This window comes from Urocampus carinirostris, chromosome 17, assembly GCF_059441175.1.
Source record: "Urocampus carinirostris isolate Australia breed hairy pipefish chromosome 17, RoL_Ucar_1.0, whole genome shotgun sequence".
Classification (NCBI taxonomy): Eukaryota; Metazoa; Chordata; class Actinopteri; order Syngnathiformes; family Syngnathidae; genus Urocampus; species Urocampus carinirostris.
Genome location: NC_142365.1, coordinates 9314405 through 9335774, shown reverse-complemented (window position 1 = coordinate 9335774; position 21370 = coordinate 9314405). Strand labels below are relative to the sequence as shown.

The 21370-nt window shown below is 42.8% G+C and overlaps 1 protein-coding gene and 1 pseudogene across 1 annotated transcript; one reads left to right on the top strand and one right to left on the bottom strand.

The window, feature by feature from the left end:
* Window positions 1–49: 49 nt before the first annotated feature.
* Window positions 50–20181, top strand: LOC148349144 (lysosomal proton-coupled steroid conjugate and bile acid symporter SLC46A3). The gene is made up of 6 exons (XM_088321093.1): window positions 50–151; window positions 1351–1572; window positions 10515–11385; window positions 14273–14356; window positions 14413–14569; window positions 19405–20181. Exons 2-6 carry the CDS (start codon window positions 1372–1374, stop codon window positions 19535–19537), a joined length of 1446 nt encoding a protein of 481 aa, XP_088177219.1. The 5' UTR covers window positions 50–151; window positions 1351–1371; the 3' UTR covers window positions 19538–20181.
* Window positions 2293–4280, bottom strand: LOC148349145 (splicing factor 3B subunit 3 pseudogene; annotated as a pseudogene).
* Window positions 20182–21370: the final 1189 nt, after the last annotated feature.

Below are 21370 nucleotides of genomic sequence, written 5' to 3'. Positions count from 1 at the left end.
ACCTGAGGCAACACCGTCCAATTGGATCTCGAAGTGGGCGTGGTTTAATGGTTTCACAACAAGACAGTCCCGCACAATGATAAGATCCGTGGTCAATTTTATCCCGTGGTCTGATCTGAAACGAAGACGTTATAACATGCTTACTAAATAGGTAAGAAGTATTTCAAAATCTTTGCAACATTTGTTAAAATTGTATATTAGGACATTGTGTGTATCTAGAGACAACAACCGAAGTGTATTCATGCAAGAATTTGCCTGTCAGTAGTTTGAAGCACATGAAACTAGTTATGCAAAAAATGAAGGTTAAATTGGTTAAACGGTGGCTAAATAACATTATCAATAATCTAATGTTGGAATACATTGTGTACTAAAGTTAACAAATACGAGGAACTGAGGCACCAAAGGCGTTGCTAAAGGAAGTGTTATATTTGTTTTGTTTTTTAAATATTTGAAGCTAGAGGATTAGTTTTTTCATAGTATTATCTATTGCATGTTAAGGTTTTTAAGGGGTTATATTTCTCTTACTGCATCTGTGAAAATATCCGTTTAAAAGAATCTAATTTCTGGGCAAGTTAAAGCAATTTAATGCTGCGGGAAAATGACTTTTTTTTTAAATTATTGAAACAATTACAATACCCTTAACTTGTGAAGATTCCAATTAGAATTGTCTGTATTGTCATTGATAATAACGGAGTTATCAATGTTTACAACGACATTAGACATGGCACTGCAGAATAAAACATGTAATAAAATACTTCTAATCAGATTAAACAAATAATATTAGGATAGGCCATTTTTACATGGTAGTTCTTGTATACTGGCGAGATCAGCACTTTAAGATATTGTTCTCCGCTAAGGTTGATGATAGCTAACCAGGATTAGTTTTGTTATCAGTTCAACCATTTGCTTAATTAAAACAAGAAAATGATAATATTCATATACATTCTTCTTCACGTGATGTTTTTCCCACCTTTGATCACTGTTCACGGATCCCATAACCGCCTGGGTTGTACGGGCACCACTTTCTGTGGTGTGTATTAGGCAAGTGCAGCTCGGAGGTGCCCATCCGATCCGCAGGCCGGTTTTTGGGTAGGGGTTTGCTCCCCCACATGAAACAGATAGTACTAGTTTCCATGGCTACCAGTTGCGGGATAAGCCTCCTGATCTTACTCAGATACAGCTTTTTCATCATCTGGTCACTGTTGTTGATGGTGTAAAGAGTCCTCCCACTTGTGAGAAATCTTTTTTTTCCCAATAATTTCAAAGGGAAAAAGAGCTTGATTCCGTTCCAAATTATTCCTGTTTGTTCAAATTTGTTGTTAATATTTATTATTATTTTATTTTTAACAGAACCATTGAATTCAGCTCAGGATGAAAGGTCTTTACTTGGTGGAGCCCGTGGTGGCGCTCTACGCCTTCTCCACATTCCTTACCTACCCGCTGGTTCAGCAATACGTGTACCACCGTTTGTGGCAGAAACTTACCAATAGCAGCTATCCAGAGTCCGACAACACGTCGATATGTGGATCCCCCAATGGCAGCGACCACGACAACCACACTTTCTATTTCCAGGTAAGTGGCCAGTGATGATCTGATAAGCTTTGATTTGCATTAACTTAATGCTAAAATTACACAATGCTTACTAACAGTAAAATAGTGTGATGATAATATACAGTAAATGTGAATGCCTTTTCCTTTGTCATCTAGATCTGTAGTGTTCTAGTGGATACATAGTAGATATAGACTTATTAATTATTAATATTGTTATTATTTTATATTTTTTTGTCATTGATACTTTTACTAATGTATCATAGGTCCGGGCCACATGAATATCATCAGACGTTAAATCAGTCCATTGCTCATAAAATAGGGTTCATATGGGTGCTTGAAATATTTGAGAATGCTTAATATTGGTTTTTAAAGGATCAACACGTGCCGGTATTCTGTGTGAAGTGCTTGTAAATGTTTAAAACTGTTATCATGTTTCTCAACAAGACTGCTCAAAAAGGACGCAGACACTGCTCTGTTGTGGTCTTGCTTTGCCAGTGCATTTTTTTCTTTCCTCGTGATTAACGGCATTTGTTTGTATGGCATTGTTCCATGAAGCATCATCTCCCTCTACATGTCGCGCCTAAACAGGGCACTATAAAATGTGTTTTAATGCAAGGATTACATATCAATTATGGACATTAATTATGGGCCATGCAAAGAATTACAGTATTGTTTCCCAGTGGTAAATTGTAATGGGAAGAACTAAGAACTAAAAATGTTAGCTACCGATTACTGTCATGTTCACCCAACACCTATATGAGGAGAGATTTGTCTCAAAAATATTTACACACGTATTGTTCAGATCCACAAATATATTTGCAATTCACTCAAGATCTAAAAATCATGCCTTGATAAATGCACACCCAAAATCAAAATTCTCATATAAGAAATTGCAGATATATTTGTGGCTTTGGAAAACACATGATTCATATCTGATTTTCTCTTTTAATGGTACTGGAAAAAATGGAAAATTGACCTTGAAAGTCCTTAAACACCACCATCTTCTGGCTGAAATCATCATTGCAGCCTCTGTCTAGCTGCTTGTGTTGCGCGTGCAAGTATGTGACTTTTCTTGATACGCCTGAAAAAACTCATCTTTTTTCATACAATTTGATGGTTGGGTGTGCATTGGACAATATTTGAAATAGTCCTTTTCTTATTTTACCATTTTTGATTCTAGAATAAAAGAAAACTGCAAGCACAAGCGTAAAATCACTCAATTTGGCATTGAAAAAGGTACAAACACTCAGCAAAGGTTTTCGATCACTGCGCTAAAGTGTAGGGTTAAGCCAAGATAAGTCAAGTCATGTTTATTTGTAACACCCTTAATCACAATGAGTCTCAAAGGGCTGCACAGACCCCATATTATTGCAAACTACAGACTATTATTACACCCTCCCCTGATCTAAAACCTACATGAGGGCGAGGAAAAACTCAAAAACCTTAACATGAGGAAAATGAAGGAACCTTGAGAAGGGACCACACATGAGGATGACCAGGCTGCAGAGGAGAACTCTGGCTCTTCATCGTCATCACCCAAGTGGGCAATCTGATAAAGATAATGATTTCCAAATTCTGAAGCCACAAACAGGAAGCCGGTCTTCAGAACACACATGGATGTTGCCACTGGGATTGTGTCAAAATACTTCAGCCTAATTTCTGTGACCATTTCTTCATCAGTTTCCAGGGTGACCTTGAAAATATCTCCCTGTTCCGTTTGGGCTAAGAAGAAAAACATGGACTTCGTCTTGTGGGTTGCTGAACAAACAAATATCATACCACGCTCTGGGTCATCAAGGTCATTCCTGCGACGTGGAATAGGACAGCGGATGTCAGGCTGGTCTCCAAAATTTTTGTATGTGATGTAGTTCTCGGAACAGATCAGAACTCCACTTGGACCATCAGAACCACCGGGAACTGTGATTAAAAAGTTTCCATGTTCTTCTAGAGCCTCGCTATACTTGCGGACCACGTGATTCAAGCCTAAGTCCAACTCATAGAACGTGAGTGTCTGTTGAGTGTTGGCTGCAGCTTCTCCAGTAGGGTCGTTGTCAGCTTCCTCATAGTCCATTTCAAGACAGGCGAACATAGGATTTTCAAAGCCAACGTCCACACCGACAACATGGTATACCAGTGTGTTGGCTTTGTGGGCCTCCAGTGGGGAGGAAATAGTTAGTCGTGCTGCGGCATCTCTGTTCAGTATATAAACCAACTTCTGTTTCTCTATTGCTCCTATCATGACAGCTCTGCCTTTGGGGTCCACTGCCAAAAACTGTCCTGGTACAATGCGGCGGCAACCACTCTTTCCAAATGTCTCCTGGTGAATTTTCTCAAACATATTTTTGGACGGATGATATTCCAAGATGACGATACGACCGCTGTCACTTCCAACGACAATGTAATCTTTGTTTCCTCCTGTGAGCCGGAAGGCCATTAGTGACCGCACAATCCCAAACACTTCCATTGTGAGTAGCGTGTGCACCTTTCCCGTGTTTGCGTCTGGCCGGAGCAACTCTATGATCTTCCCCCTGGAAACAACAATCTCTTGCATCTTTGTTCCTGAGAAGTTTCCATGGATGGCATGTGTGATGCCAGTGGCACGCTGTAGTGTGATGTTGTAAAGAAACATGGTGGTCACTCACTGTGGCTTCTCCACAGTCCAGTGCTTAGAAACAGATGATAATGATTACAATCCGATTTAATTTCTTGACTTTACTCAAGACAAAGCAGCGGATCTTTGAAACATGTTTACTCAGAGCACAAGTGACGTTTCTGAGGGTGTAGCTGATCAGATGACAAATATTGTTCAGGAGATAGGACATAAATTGGCTGATAGCATATTCACAAATATACAGTCACGTAATATAGTAGCACCTAACGCTGCTGCCACACAAGATGAAGCAAACAGATTGAGTCAGGTGGTAACGCAGAGAAAGGTTAAGGAACCGCCGTCATTTATTGGGGATGGCTCAGACTCAATAACAATACATGAGTGGGAAGATCTAATGAGGACATTTATAAAAAGGAGTGATGTGAGACTTGAAGAGCAAGCAGAGGAAATCCTTATACATTTGAGAGGAAAAGCTAAAGATGTAGTTAGGTTTAGCATTAGAAACAGTAATATAGACGTCTATACCCGCCCTGACATGATTTATAGTCTTCTCAGGAAATACTTTAGCTGTACCAAGTACTCTGCTGTCCCTTTAGCTGACTTTTATTCAACTTTGCCCAAAGACCAGGAAGACCCCTATGACTACTGGCTGAGACTAAACAGAGCAGCTGACCTTGCCTCTGAGTGCTTGAGTGAGCAGGGCAAAACATTTGACAACCCTGAAATAGAGGTTACTCGCATGTTTATTCGGAACTGCCCATGCAAGGAACTGGCACTCACTTACAGATCAAAAACCATCGAAAAGTGGTCAGCATGTGAGGTACTAGAGGTGCTGAATGAATACCACGCTGAGAAGAGCTACAAAGCAGATTCCCTACAACAACCTGCGAATAGAGCGGAAATTGCCGTACACAAAGCTGAGGTGAACCATGGTCCAACCCTCGTGCACGAGCCACCTCAGACTTCGAGCCCACAGTATGTCTCTCTAACGGACGTTATTAGTATGTTGGAGAAAGTTCTGATACGTGTTACTTCGAACCAGTTTCAAGAGAGAGGGGGAGCTCCAACCAGGCGACCTGGAGCCAGAATAAATGGTTTCACTGCCAAGCCATGTATCATTTGCAAAGAAGTCGAACACAGTGCTCTCTCTCATTGCCGAGACAAAAACCTTTGCTTTCACTGCCATGCCCCAGGGCATTCTCGACGTGATTGTCCAGTGACGAAAGTTGTCCCGCTGCCTCAGGGAAACTAACTGATCTGCGCTTAGGGGAGAACAGTGCAGATCAACTGAGTATACCTCCCACCACTAATGTGAAGCCTGACATGCAAGACAATAAATCAATTTATGAGTTGTATAGCAACAAGATACCTCCATCGAAGAAGCTGATCTTTCAGGGGTTTCAGAGAATAGCGGAGACTGACGAACTGTTTTACACACCTGTACTTGTGCAAGAAGGCCCCACTTTCAGAGCGCTGTTGGACAGCGGGTCGATGGCTTGTACAGCTGCGGTGGACACCAAGTTTCTCCCAGAGATATGTACGACATTCACGTCACAGTTTACGGGTGCCAAATGATAATACCAGTAATGGTGGTGCCAGGCCAGACAGAACAGATGATCCTTGGCAGCAATGCCATCAAATATATTTTGACTCAATTGAAAAGTACTGATGGCTATTGGAGATTAGTTTCCACTCCTGACAACGGTCTGTCCGATAACCACAGTCAATTCCTGTCAATGCTTTCCAACACAGAGAGATGGAGAGGTGATTGCATTCCAGACAAGGTAGGGACAGTAAAGATCAAGAGTTGCGTGACGCTGAATCCACGGACCGAGTACGTTATTTGGGGCAAGTTACCTGAGTTGGCCGGGGCATCAGCGGGCAGCACAGTGGTCGTTGAGCCAACCCAATCAAAGGCTGCGCCCAGACAAGTCCTTGTCGGACGAGTTGTTACTCCACTCTGGGGAGATGGATGGGTGCCTGTTAAAGTCTTTAATCCCACGGACAGAGTTGTGGTGCTGAGAAGAAACAGGAAAATTGCAGATGTGTCTCCTTGTATCGCAGCGGAAGACCTGCCCAATGCAGAGGAGGTCAAGTGCAACGTGCAGAGTGTACAGAGCAAAGAGGTCCGACCCAGGTCAGAAGAGGACATGATGCGTGCATTGGAAGCTCTGGGACTGCAAGACATTGACCTGAAGTCATGTGAGGTTTCGCTGCAGTGTAAAGACAAGCTCCTTCATATCATCGAACAATTCGAGTCAATCTTTTCTCGCCATAAGATGGACTGTGGAGAGGCCAAAGAGTTTGTACATCGTATCCACCTTGTTGATGATAAGCCGTTCCGTCTACCCTACAGACGTATACCACCAAGTCAGTATGAAAAACTGAGGACGACTCTGAACGAGATGGAAGAGAAAGGAATTATTCAGAAGTCGACTAGCGACTATGCATCTGCGCTTGTTCTCATATGGAAGCGGAATGGAGAACTAAGGGTATGTACTGATTTCAGAAGGCTTAATGCAAGAACCATAAAGGATGCCTACCCACTACCGCATCAAGCTGATGCTTTGGCCGCACTTGGGGGAAATGCCTTTTTCTCCACAATGGATCTGACGTCAGGCTACTACAATGTCCCCTTGCACCCTGACGACAAAAAGTACACGGCATTCTCCTCACCATTCGGCCTTCACGAGTACAACCGGCTCCCTCAGGGACTTTGCAACAGCCCAGCAACATTTATGAGGATGATGATGTCAATATTTGGTGATCAGAATTTCATGAGCCTATTATGTTACCTCGACGATCTGATGGTGTTTGCCCCCACAGAGGAAGTTGCACTCCAACGCCTGCAGATGGTGTTTACTCGCCTTAAGGAACACAACCTCAAGCTCGCACCCAAAAAGTGTTTTTTCCTCAGACGGACTGTGAAATTTCTTGGGCATGTCATCAGTGAGGATGGAATTCGGACTGACCCCGAGAAAGTGAGAGCGATAAATGACGTACAAGTCACTGATCTAATGGAGTCGGATGGCAAGACGCCATGCCCTAGTAAAATCAGATCTTTTCTAGGCATGGTGATGTATTTCCAAAGCTTCATTGAAGCATGTTCTGCGAAGGCAAAACCTCTGTTCAGGCTCACATCTGAATCTGGTGACAAGCATAAGCGCAAGAGAGCCCGCAAGAAAGGTCAAGTGAAGCTGACGCCTGCAGATTGGTCCGATGCATGCCAGAACGCCTTTGAAACACTGAAGCACGACCTCGTGACAGGTGTCACTCTGGCCCACCCAGATTTTGATGCGCCGTTTATTCTGGCTGTCGACGCATCCTTTGATGGGATTGGAGCAGTCCTGTCACAGCTGCCACCTGGTGGAAAAGTAGCCAGACCAGTCGCCTTTGCAAGTAAGACGCTCTCTCGCTCCCAGCTCAACTACCCTGCACACAGGCTCGAATTTCTTGCCTTGAAATGGGCGGTATGTGATAAATTCAGCCATTGGTTGAAAGGAAGACACTTTACCACGTGGACCGACAATAACCCACTTACATACATTTTGACCAAACCAAGACTTGATGCGTGTGAACAGCGGTGGGTAGCGAAGCTAGCTGCATACAATTTTGACCTGAAGTACATTCCCGGACCAAAGAACATCGTAGCCGACGCTCTGAGCCGTGAGCCATTTGTACGGTCATGTGTGGGTCATCGCCTTGTTACCGAGCCCTATACTTCGCTCTTAGACGAGAGTGCTGGGACATCAGACGAGTCAGTAAAAAGGGCAATTCCATCAGGCTCCAATGGTTCTGTGACATCAGAAGAGGTTGCTGCTGTCTTCAGTGCTCAGTCCACTGGTGGCGTGGGTCAAGTGATGGGAACAGACGCCAACTTCAATCTTCTGCAGAAGGGAGATCAGTCAACGGCACTCCCACAGAGTCAGCTTGTTGGTTTACAAGAACAGGACAACACAATAAGCAGGACCATGTACTTTGTGCATAGACACAAGAGACCTACCAGGCGTGAGAGAGCTGTCGAGTCGCCTAGTGTGATGAAACTACTGAAGCATTGGAGCAGACTCACCATACAGAATGGCATGCTCTACAAAATAAGGAAAGATCCTCACATGGCCAAGAAAATCTTCCAGTTTGTGGTGCCTGATTCATTGAAACAGAAAGTCCTTCAAGGTTTACATGACTCAGCAGGTCACCAAGGCCAGAACCGTACTTTGTCTCTGGTGAGGCAACGATTCTTCTGGAATGGCATGGAACGTGATGTTGTGAATTATGTCAAATCCTGTCAGCGCTGTGTAGTAGGGAAAACACCGGAACCACACAACCGTGCACCACTCAAGAACATAGTCACCTCTGAGCCTATGGAGTTGGTCTGTATAGACTTTTGGACTGCTGAGCAAGAGAACAAGTCTGTAGATGTCCTGGTCGTAACTGATCATTTCTCCAAGATGGCGCACGCCTTCCCTTGCAGAAATCAAACCGCCAAACAAGTTGCTCGCCGTCTGTGGCAGGATTTCTTCCTTGTCTATGGTTTCCCACGGCGTATCCACTCTGATCAGGGAGCTAATTTTGAGAGCAAACTGATCAAAGAGCTTCTAGAGATGGCAGGGGTGCAGAAATCCCATACCACTCCGTACCACCCCATGGGAAATGGCATCGCAGAACGATTCAACCGAACATTGGGAGATATGATCAGAACCCTTCCCCCTCAGCCCAAAGCAAAGTGGCCACAAATGCTGCAGCAGCTCACATTCTGCTATAACTGCACAGAGCATGAGACAACAGGGTTTGCACCGTTTTACCTAGTGTTTGGTAGGATCCCTCGTCTCCCTGTCGATGTCATGTTTCAACATGCTAATACCAATGATGCTGTTGTCAGCTACTCTGACTTTGTACGCCATCTGAAGAAAGATCTACATGAAGCTGCTCAAATTGTACAGAGGAATACTCTCAGAGAACAGACTCGTCATGCCAAGCTGTACAACCGTAGCGCCAAAGGATCACCTCTCGTCGTGGGAGACCGGGTGTTGATCGCCAACAGAGGTGTCCCGGGGAAACGCAAAGTTGCAGATAAGTGGGAGTCAACCCCGTATGAAGTCATATCAGTCAAGCCTGATCTCAATGTCTACAGAGTCAAGGATTGTCTGACGGGCAAAGAGAAGGTAGTTCACAGGAATTTGCTGCTCTCTGTTAGCTTCTTGCCCTGTGAGGATGATCTGGCCAGCGAATCTGAACACTCAGAGTCTGACGCTGCTATGCATGGAAGTGATGTATGCCCTGATTTACCTGACGCGGTTGAAGACAGTGATGTCCGTACAGTAAACTGGGTGATACAGGCAGGTGAAGAGCAAGTTCATCCAGAGGTAGAGGATAACTCACTAGACAGCAGATCTGATGCCCAGTCCGACTCTCGCAGTGTTGATACATCCAGTCGAGGAAGTCAGCACATCCCCGAACAAGATGTTGACCATACTTCAAGTGACAATACGGAAAGCCCATCACAGTGCTCTGAAAACATTATCCCTTTGGGTATGGGTCTCCCAGACGAGACCCCATTGAACACTGACCATCTGGACGCAGACTCCCCTGATACTGACTGTCACAGTTTCCCTCAGTGTCCTTCAGTGTACAGATATAAATAAAGCTGTATTGTGTTATTTACCATAGTGCCGATAGTGCAAGAAGAGACGCTAACCAGATGTGCAAGATGGGCAGTCAGGTTAACAAGTCAGGTACACAGTACCATTATATTGTAAACAATAACACTGTAAGTAATAACACTGTAAGTAACAATAGTGCAGAGATCAAATGTGCAAGGAGTGGCAAGCTATAAAAAACTGCCACTAGTGCAAAAGTCAAATTAGCAGCCGTTTAGATTTAAGTTAACTATATGTTAGATTGACCATTTAACAGTCTAATGGCCAGGGGGACTAGACTATTGCGGAGCCTGGTGGTCCTGCACCGCACACTGCAGTACCTCTTCCCAGAGGCTAGCAGGGAGTCAGATCCATCGACATTTCGTTCTGTATACACGTGTACTAGAATGACAATAAAGTAGATCTGAATCTGAATCTGAATCTGAATCTGAATAACAAATAATACACGGATATTGCCAACGTGAAATATAGGTCATTCATAAGCTATAGAATAGAAGTGTGTTTTAAACCTAGATATAAGCAGTTCCCCTGAGGTTGCAGATCCAATCTCAGGGGAAAGAGCATTCCACAGCACCGGGGCCCGAATGGAAAACGCTCTTGAACCTGCGGATGTCTTCTTGGGTTAGCAAAGTATGTTACTTTTTCGACTATCTTTTTGTTAATACACTACATTTGTTTGTGTCTTTCACCCCAAGGAGGTGCAGGAGCAGGCATCTCTGTTCTCGACATACTCCCAGATCCTTTCCGCCGTCCCGTCGTTGCTGGTCACCCTTCTACTGGTGGCGTACAGCGACCGAGCAGGGCGCAAGGTGGCAATTGTCCTGCCGCTGGTGGGCACGTTACTTTACACCTTGTCCCTGCTGGCTGTGTCCTACTTGGAGCTCAACGTGTACTTTCTGGTCGGAGCCTCACTGCTGTCCGCCCTATTCGGGGGGCTCGGCACTTTCCTGGGCGGATGTTTCGCGTACGTGGCCGACTTGAGCGCCGGGAGCGGGCGGAGAATGACGCTGCGCATGGCCGGGCTGGACATGATGATCGGGTTGCTATCGGGCGTGGCAGCACTCTCCACGGGTTACTTCAAGAGGGCGGCAGGATTCGAGGGTCCCTTCCTGACCTCGGCCGGGTTCCAGGTCCTGGTGCTCTTTTACGCCGTGTTCATCCTGGAGGAAACGGTAACGCCGCCGGACGTTGGGAGCGTGAGCAAGCGGGAGGCGGTGATGCAGGTTTTCTCGGCCATCTCCCGGATGTTCGCCAGGGCCGGCTCCAAGAGGCGGACACTGCTGCTCCTCCTGGTGTTCACCTTTACCAGTTTCTCCTTCGCTTCCATGGGTAGCCTCTCCTCAATTGTGCTGTATGAGTTAAAGGAGCCGCTGTGCTGGACGGAGATTCTCATCGGCTACGGCTCGGCCCTGTCTACCACCGTCTTCCTTGTTAGCTTCGCTGGCGTGGCCGTGTTTACATATTGTGGCACTCCGCCTCTGCTCATAGTGCTGATGGGGATCTTGTCTTTGGCCACGGGTGTAATCATGGTGGCCTTTTCCAAGACTACGTTGATGATCTTTCTAGGTGAGATACTAGAGCAGGGGTGGGGAACCTTTTTGGCCCAAAGAGCCATAAAAGCAAAAAAATGTTTCAAAAAGAAATTGAGAAAGCCACACCATATATTTTCAGACAAAATTCAAAAAAACTGCCAAACACGCTCTCTAGACAAAAGCTCATTGTTCAGCACATTTTATTTCACTGTGTGTCATTTGGTGATTTAATCAAATCTATGAAATGATAATAATGCCAAATCCTGTGTCTCAAATTAATATAAATATGCCATTTACAAATTGTCTTCCACCTTCAGTTAAGAGTGTTGATGCAAATTTTTGCCGTTAGATTTGTCCTTAATAACGGTTTCAAAACAATGTGCATGCAAAGTTCTTTTGTAAAAATGTCACAAATGACTGCAAATGATAAGCATATCGTCACATTCACTTTCGGTGTCGACCGAACTGAGTGAGAGAGAGAGAGAGAAGGAAGTGCTTTGCGCTGTATGCAGGGATCTGCCCACCTGTACTCCTCACCCAATCAAAGTCGTTTGCCAGTGTTTTTATTTATCAGTGTAAATGGTTTCTTATCCAACTTCTGCATTGAGTTGCTTCGGCTTTATATGTACTAAAATCGGGATGAAATCAATTGACTTTGGAACGCCACAGAGAGATGTGCAATATTTACATTTTATTTCAGAGCCATATGTACTCATGAAAAGAGCCATATATGGCTCCCGAGCCGTAGGTTCCCTACCCCTGTACTAGAGCATGGCCAGGTTTTCTTTCACATTGTCATGGGGGGTCTTTTGAAGAATCTAAAACTGGGGTGTCGAACTCATTTAGCTCAGGGGCCACATGGTAGAAAGAACATTGTCACGTGGGCCGGTCTAGTCAATTAATGGCATGAAAAGTGTGCCTCAGCTGGGGGGTTGGGCGTCTTTTCTGAGGCTCACAATTAAATTATGATTCAGCAATGTAAAATTTGATCATAAAACAATAATTGAGCTTTTCTCCCCTCATGTTTTATCTTTACTTATCAACGGTGCATTTGTGTTAAAAAATGGCAACTATTGTTTATTTAAATCAGGGAAAACTCATGCAGATCGTTAAGTGACAAAGAAAACTCACAAACAATAATTTAAATGTTTGAACTATTGCCAGGACCAGAACAGAAACAGGACCGAATTGCGTTCCGTTTCTCACATGTTTTATTAAAGCAAAGAGGAAGGGCTGCGCCCATGATCCGGCGTTTGCTAGGCGCGGGAAGCAAGTCACTCTTGTACTCTGATTGTGATCCGAACACGGAAGTGGATCTTCCGTAGCAAGCGATGGCGGTGTCAAGGATGGAAAAACAGGTCGATAGTCGGGACAGGAGAGCAGACGTGGTCGGGATAAAAAACGGGTCGTAAGTCGGGACGGGAGAGCAGACGTGGTCAGGATCGAAACGGGTCGTAGCCAGAGACAGACGAGAGCAAAAATGGGACAGGTGGGAGTCAGGATCGAAAAAGGCTAGCCCAGTATACACCGAGGTTCGCAGACGGACTGACAACAGGAGATTGACAGGACTGAGTTCAAATAGTGACAGGGAGCCAATCAGAACCCGTGGCAGTTGGCGCCAAAGGAGTGGGCACAGCTGATTCACATCGGTAATCATGACAATTATAGGACTTTATGTTTTTTATTTTTTTATAAAAATGTTTACCTGACTATTAGAACTTTGCTGTTTTATATAGATTATAAAGAGGAGCTAAAGCTTCTTTGAACCCCTGCAAAGACACCCAGGTGCTATTTTTTAGATTTTGCATATTTGGTGTTGCCTTAAACACCGCACCCGTGCCTTATATATTTATTATTTATACATTTTAAAGGTGGGGTGCGTAGTCCGAGGTTTCCTTAAAAAGTCGAAAGTTAAATATTTTTTCTAGCAAGTATGTGTTAACAATGACCAACACTGAATCCCTAATGCCCCCACTAAGCAGGTAGGCGCTTTGCATGGCTGACTCCCTATTGGTGTGTGAATGTGTGTGTGAATGGGTAAGTGTGAAGCACATTGTAAAGCGACTTGAAAAGCGCTATATAAATGCAGACCATTTACCATTTCACTGAGTTCAAAGAGACCTTATGCTTTGTTTTCCATCGCGCCTATCTGCTTTTATATTACTTTAATCAGGCCTGTTCAGGGCAGAACAAACCCCCAAAGAGATGAAAAAAGAAGAGTTTATTGGAACGCGTCTGAGAAATGCACACAAATCATGTACAGTGGGACCTCGCTACTTCGCAGTTCCACGTCCGCGGGTTCAGAGCTTCGCGGGTCTAAAAAATAATAATAATAAAATATAATCATAAAAAAAATATATATTTTTTTTCGTAATTTTTTTTTTTAAAGCATTTTTGAAGGGGCGTCGCTACTTCGCAGATTTTCACTTTTCGCGGGTGGTTTTGGTCCCCATTAACCGCGATAACCAAGGGATCACTGTATTACTCTGACGCCATCTCCAGCTTTGAGTTTTGAAATACCGCACCCCACCCTTAAGTAAAAAAATCTGAGGTGGGTGTCTCCAATGTTCTCTGGTTGATTAAGGGTAGTTAGCAAGTAGTTACAGCTACAGCGGGTGCTTTGCGAGTGCCACCTGGCTTTGACAACATCCAGTGAGCATTGTTTGACGGACTTTTCTCATATGCTTCTCTCAGCATTGTTTCGAAAGCCACATAAAACTGTGCCGGGCCACATTTGGCCTGCGGGAAAAGCAAGTGCTTTGAATTTACCTTGATCCTACTCTTTTTAAACAATTTCCAAATTTTAAGTTACCCCATTTCAGAATTACCTCCTCACTTCAGCTCAAAATGATGTTCCCATCCCTCAACGTAGAACAACTTTTCCACCATTTTGATTGTGTTTTTTCTCTTGTCTTCCTCAGCGAGGATTCCGATGTTGTTTTCCATCATGCCTTTTGCCGTGCTGAGGTCATTGATGTCCAAAATAATTTCTAAGTCAGAGCAGGGTGAGTTTCAGTAATGCACTCGGAAGCATTCCCTGTTTAATTCTGACCGCCTGCAGGTGCCCTATTTGCCTTGCTGTCTTTTGCGGAGGTGCTGACATCCAACGTGTCGGGGACCCTCTTCAACACTTTATATGCCGCCACGGTGGCTTGGTACCCTGGTTTTGTCTTCCTGCTCGGCGCTGGGCTCTGTATTATACCGATTATGCTGCTGGGGTGAGTGAGTTAGACCTCCAGAGTTGCATTGTTTATATAGAGGATATGACATTTATCCATTGTGAGGTGGTGAAATTGATGGTGAAATAGCGGGTTATAGAAACCTACGTTAGTTATCTAATGCCTTTCATACCCCGTTTCCCCAGATCAAAACGATAAAATACCATTTAAAGAGAAAATCAAATGTGACAAACTGGTATATAGTAAGTATTACTTATGTGAATACACGCACATATTGTTAAATAACATAATAAATAGATGTATACACTACGGTTCAAATGTTTTGAGGTCGCTTAGAAACGTAATTTTCGAATGAGGAAACATCAAAGTAATTAGAAAATACAACATATACATTGTTCACATGGCAAATGACTATTTTAACTGCAAATGCCTGCTTTTCAATGTAATATCTACAACCTTTTTCAAGCTATTTTTTGTTTCTAATTAGCACAAAGGGCACCCAGTTTTATTTGCATTTATAAAATAGCAACCAAGCTAGATGACTTGCTAAATAGCTAAATCGGTAGCTTGATGGTTAGCTATAAAGCTAAACAGATAGAAAATGAAAAGGAAGCTAGATAGCTTGCTAAAAGAGTAAAAAGCCATCTAAATAGAAGGATAGAAAGCTAAAAAAAAGAGGCCAACATTTAGCTTGAAAACTAGCAAAAAAGTTTAGCTAGATATGCAAACGGGTAAAAAGGCGGGAAGATAGCTTGCTAAATAGCTAAAAAGGAGGGATTGTACCTAGCTAGAAAGCTAAAAAAGTAGCTATATTGTTAACTAAAACTGCACATTTTTTTCTCATTCGCTTTATAAAACCCATATTTTGGAATTTGATTTATGTATTTCCTGTAAAATATATTAATAACAAGTCGATAAATACATTTGTTTAGTACACAAATCAATTTTTATTCTACTCTCTTATTTAATTGCTTAAAAATGATTATCAATACTTAAATAGATCGTTTTTGTCCATGAAGCCCATAAACTGGAACGTATTTTTTTGAATTATGTTATTACTATGCTGTTACTATGTCACCAGGTTAATTATTAATAATAGTGTTGATTAAATTCAAATCAACCGATAAAAAATATTTGTACTAGAAAGCAACAACGACCCAGCACTGGTGAGCTATTTTCAGAACCGGTCCGTGGGCAACTCAACTGTCCTTAGGGGGCCCCCTGGTGCCCGCGGGCACCACTTTGGAAACCCCTGATTAACAGAGATGTACAGCGGCCCATATTTGGCAACCAGCACTCTAGTGTTTTAATAGTACATTGTGTTAGCTAATTCCGTGAGAAGGCTAATGGATGATTAAAAAACCCTCAGGGAAGGATGTTAGCACAGCTGAAAACAGTTTAGCTGCTTAGAGAAGCTATAAAACTTATCTTCTTTTGAGTAAATCGAGTATCTCGAGTATCCCATTTCCGGGTGTTATTAAACTTCAGAATAGTCAGTAAAAGAAAACTTTCATGTAAGACTTGACAGTCTTCTTGTTCTATGAAATGAAGGCCATTTCATGCAGAAAAATTCCAAGAGACTTAAAACTGAAAAGATGTTCTACAACAGAGTATACTACTCCTTTCAGAGAACAGCACAGTGAAAGGCACAACTAAGCCATAGAACATGTAAATTAGAGTCTCTAGTTTGAGAAACAGATACGGGTCCTCAACTAGCTTTGTTAAATAAAAAAACGTAAAATACCAGTGTCAATATCTACAGTGAAAAGGCGACTCCAAGATTCTTTCAAGGCAGAGTGGGAAAGAAAAAGCCATATCTGAGACTGGCCAATAAAATGAATAGATTCATTTGGGGAAAAGAACATACATTGGACAACTCATTTGATAAATAAAAGTGTGACATTTTCTTCGTAAACACAAAACTGTCTGTGTGACCCCAAACTTTTGAACAGTAGTGTATGTAAAAGAAAAATGAAATGGTAATTACCTTTGGTGTGATGTGACTCGAGCCGGTAAAGTGGAGTAGCGGGTGGATGCTATGTGGGGAAGGTGACAGCAATGGGGGGATTAAAAATGAAAAAGATTTTAAAGCTTCCACCTGTAAGGATTTCCGTACTCTTAGAAAATATATTTGCTCTTTAATCACTGCTTTATTTTTAATAATAGTTCTGATTGTTGGTTTTGGCCATGCAACATAGCGAGGGTAGTAATTTGTGCACCTTCTTCATATTTCTTGATAATCGCAAGGTTCGTTACAATGGTTATTAAGTTTTTACTTCTCCCTTTAGCATAAATGCAAACCTTAAAACCATAGGATTTTGTAAAGACATTGACCAATGATAGAAGGGCATGTAAGAGACCTAACTCATCATAGGCACAAACAGCGCAAAGTTTGAATTTCAGGGGCGTGTGAAATAATTTGCATAGTGGGGGAAAATGCCTTAAAAAGAGGGCAAAGGAACGCTGTATCCCGGGGTCCACTGTATTAGAGTGATTTGCTAATGCTCGTACTTTCACAGATCCACCCTATCTGCGATTTCGTAATAAGTACAATAAATAACTTGCAGAACTCAGAAGCCTGTTACAGTTCTTACCCAATTGGAAAATTCTCGTGTGGACTTCAACCTAACGTTATACATGTGGACCTTTTGTGCCGCTTTCTGGGGAAAAAGTGCTTAGCAAACAAATTTTAGTGCAAAGGTGCACTTTTTTGGCAAGTCAGCCTTATGTAGGAAAATGTGATCCTCTTATGTGCTTTGTTGCATTGGGTACACACAAAAGCAGTACTCAGGAAGTACTTCGAATGGAAACAGAAGTGTTCCATTGGCAGTGAAGTCATGTGTGACACGTGTACTTTTTTGTGTGCTATGTGAGTTCCGTCACAAACCAGGAACGGAGACGGGACCCAATAGCGCTCGTTTTCTCAGTTTTTATTGATAAAAGAGGGGCTTGCTTCCACGATCCGATGGCTGACGGATCCGTGTCAGGCGAGGAGGATCGGAGACAGGCGGGAATAGCCAGTCGTTGCCCGGGACTGGAGATCAAAGGCGGTGTCGAGTTCGTAAGCGAGGTCGGCAGGTAACAGGGCGAAACAGGTCAGGTAACAGGCAGGCAGAATGGGGCGTAGTCAGGTCCGGAAACCGTCTGGCAACAAAGATCAGGCAGAAAAAAACAGCAGGAATGGAGTCAGACGAAAAGCTTACTGAGCTGAAGGCAACAGTTCGCATAACGATCTGACGGCTTCCAAGAGGAAGCCGGGGGTTTAAAAAGAGAGTGTCCACCAATTAGTTGTCCGGGCTGTTGGCGCCAATTAAGCCTATAGACAGCTATAAATGCCACTTATCCATTTTAGTTAGGCTGCCACAGACCGCTATAGATGTCAAAGATCCATTTTAAATAGGCTGCCATAGACTGCAATGACCTTCAAATTTCCATTTTAGCTGGGCTGCCAGAGACTGCTATAGATGTCGAAGATCAATTTTGAATACGCTCCCATGGACTCCAATGAACTTCAAAGATCAGTTTTAGCTAGGCTGCAATAAATGGCCATAGACGCCCAAGATTCATTTTACCTAGCCTCCTCTAGACTGCTATAGACGTCAAAGATCAATTTTAAATAGGCTAACATAGAGAGACCAGCTCGGTAGCCTAGATGGTAGGGCGCCCGCTCCGAGACTGGGAGGTCGCTGGTTCAAGCCTCGGCTGAGTCATATTTAAGACTTACAACATTGGTACCCATTGCCTCCCTCCCTGCTTGGCGCTCGGCATTAAGGGTTGGAATTGGGGGGTTTGGTCACCTTATGACTCCCAACACAGCAGTTGGGTCTAAAAAAATAACGGCGCCGATCGAAGGCGACGAGTCGCGTCGATAGCTTCGCGTGACAAAATGATTGCTGGTAGATATCATGTTGATGGTTGATACTGGATGAATAATAAATAAAAAAATAGACTGCAATGAACTTCAATGATCCATTTTAGCTAGGATGCCATAGACTTGTTTTAGACGGCAAAGTTCAGTTTTAGCTAGGCTGCCTAGACGGCTATAGATGCCAAAGATCAATTTCAGTAGGCTGCTATAGAACGTTATAAACGTCAAATATCCATGTTAGCTAGGTTTCCATAAACTGCAATCAATGTCAAAGATTTAGTTAGGCTGCTGTAGACTGCTATAGACGTCAAAGATCAATTTGATTTAAGTTGCCATAGACAACTATAGACATGAAAGATCAATTTTTAGCTAGGCTGCCGTAGGCTGCTTTAGACGCCAAACATCTGTTTTAGCTAGGCTGCCATACATGGCTATGGATGTGAAAAATTTTAGGCTGCCATATCCCGCTAAAGACATCAAATATCCATGTTAGCCATGCTACCACAGACAGCTATGAATTGAATTGTCTTTATTGTCATTTATATCAACGTTGTCAACATTTTATGCAACGAGATTAGACATGGCACTCCAGCGTAAACATGTAATAAAAACTTTAAAGAGAATAGTAATATACAGCTCCGTCAGGCAAGAATATCGACAAAGTATTTATGCTGTTTTCCTCATGTTGAGGTTTTTGAGTTTTTCCTCATCCTCATGTAGGTTTTAGATCAGGGGATGGTGTCATAATAGTCTGGTTTGCAATAATATGTGGTCTGTGCAGCCCTTTGAGACTCTTTGTGATTAAGGGCTATACAAATAAAATGGACTTGACTTGACTAGTGCTAAGAGACAAGAGACTGAAGTTATAAAATTAGTGCAATGAAAGAATAGTACATGTAATAGTAGTGCAATGAAAAGTAGTGCAATAACATTTAATGTAACAAAAAAAAAGCCTAATTAAATCGCAATAAACATATCTAATAAGTTAAATATTTCCTCTTCCCAGCGTGGTGTGCGGAATCGGAATCGAAGTGGACGGCGAGGACGAAATCGAAGCGGCGGCCATCGCCGAAGAGCATCCTCGAGCCGACAAGGACACGCCTGAAGACCACGGTGACCTTGAACCGCTTCTAAGCTGAAAGTCTCTTATAGAATTGTTACATAAGCTTCTCCAAAGGGAGATCGTCTGACGTCAACAAAGGCAGGTGTCAAATAAAGGAAGTTGCTTTTCCTCGGGGAAGCTGACCCTGCCAACTGTTTTCAATGAAAATGTAATTATATAATCCTAAAAATGTTTTAAGATAACATGTAAAGGTTTTTTTTGTGTTTGTGTGGATTTTATTTCAGAATTGTTTTTAAAATTAAATAAAACGTGTTTCTTTACACACGTAACATGTTTTCTGAGACTTTTCCAAGTCACCACTAGAGGTCTCTGTCGTCACATCGTTGACATTGAACAATTGCATTCGCTTCAATCATTCTAAAAATGGAAAATACCACCACTGGAAATTCACAAACATTTGAAACCTCAACCAATTATAACGTCAACCAAACCCAGCTAAAATCCATTATTCAAACTCTCAACCTGGCATGTAACCAGTTTTCCAAGCACTGCGTTGTAATGATCTACTTTGCCTGTTTATTCTGATACTCTTTCTCTTTTTTCTCTTTAAGTCTTTTTACATGTTTCACTCTGGAGTGCCAAGTCTAATCTCGTTGCATACAGCGTTTCACATCGTTGATATCAATGACCATAAAGACTATTCTATTCTATTGAATTTCATTTCTTTGTTTTCTCTTGTTTTCTCTTGTCTTGTCCTCTCTTGTCATGTCCTCTCTTGTCCTGTCCTGCCCTCTCTTGTCATGTCCTGTCCTCTCTTGTTTTCTCTTGTCCTGTCCTGTCTTGTCTTGTCTTCTCTTCTCTTCTTTTGTCTTGTCTTGTCCTGTATTCTATTCCATTCTATTCTTTTCTATTCTATTCTAAATTATTGTTGGAAACACAAACTCTGGCTTAAAACCTCGACCTGTACATGCCAACCCTGATTAAAGAGACGACTATATAATATCTCATCTCATTAGCTACACTGCTTATCCCCAGTAGGGTCGCGGGGGTGCTGGAGCCCATCCCAACAATCATCGGGCAGTGGGCAGGGGACATCCTGAACTGGTTGCCAGCCAATCGCAGGGCACACAGGGACAGACAACTCACTCGCTCATCACACCTAGGGACAATTTGGACCGGCCAATTCACCTTAAATGCATGTTTTTGGAATGTGGGAGGAAACCGGAGTGCCCGGAGGAAACCCACGCAAGCACGGGGAGAACATACAAACTCCGCACAGGAAGTCTGGAGCTGGATTTGAACCCACGCAGGAGGTTCTTAAGACATGAATTGCGCCGCCGTGCTGCCCACTATAATATATATATATATTTTTAATTCCAATTTGGCTGTATAATTCTAAAAATTTCATCCATGGGCTTCTGTAAACACCACCGTTGACAAAATATTTGTAAGACACAAAATTAGCTTGAAGTTAACACGTGGACCCGAAAACCTGAAATCCTACTTTGAAACCAGAGCATTAAACACATCGAAAGCCCTCATTTGAAACCCTACTTTGAAGCCACATGGAACCTCCTGCTGGGTTTTTAACTCAAAAATCTCACACCAATTCTGTCTGTAACGCTAAACCTGAACTCCAAACCCTAATTTGACTTATTAAGACTTTGGCCCTAGAAGACCAAAATTCAGAATTTGGGAAAAGTCTATTCTAAATTGTCTTTGTTGAAGAGGATGCAGTTATGATTCAGGCCAGAGATGGCAGTCATGAGTAAAACATAATGACCTTTGGAGTGCAGCGATAAGGATCAACAAAAACAGACAAACACTGTTTAAAATGATTGAAAAACCAACAGAATTAATCGAAGAGGGTGCAGTTATGATTCAGACCAGAGATGGCAGTCTTGAGCCA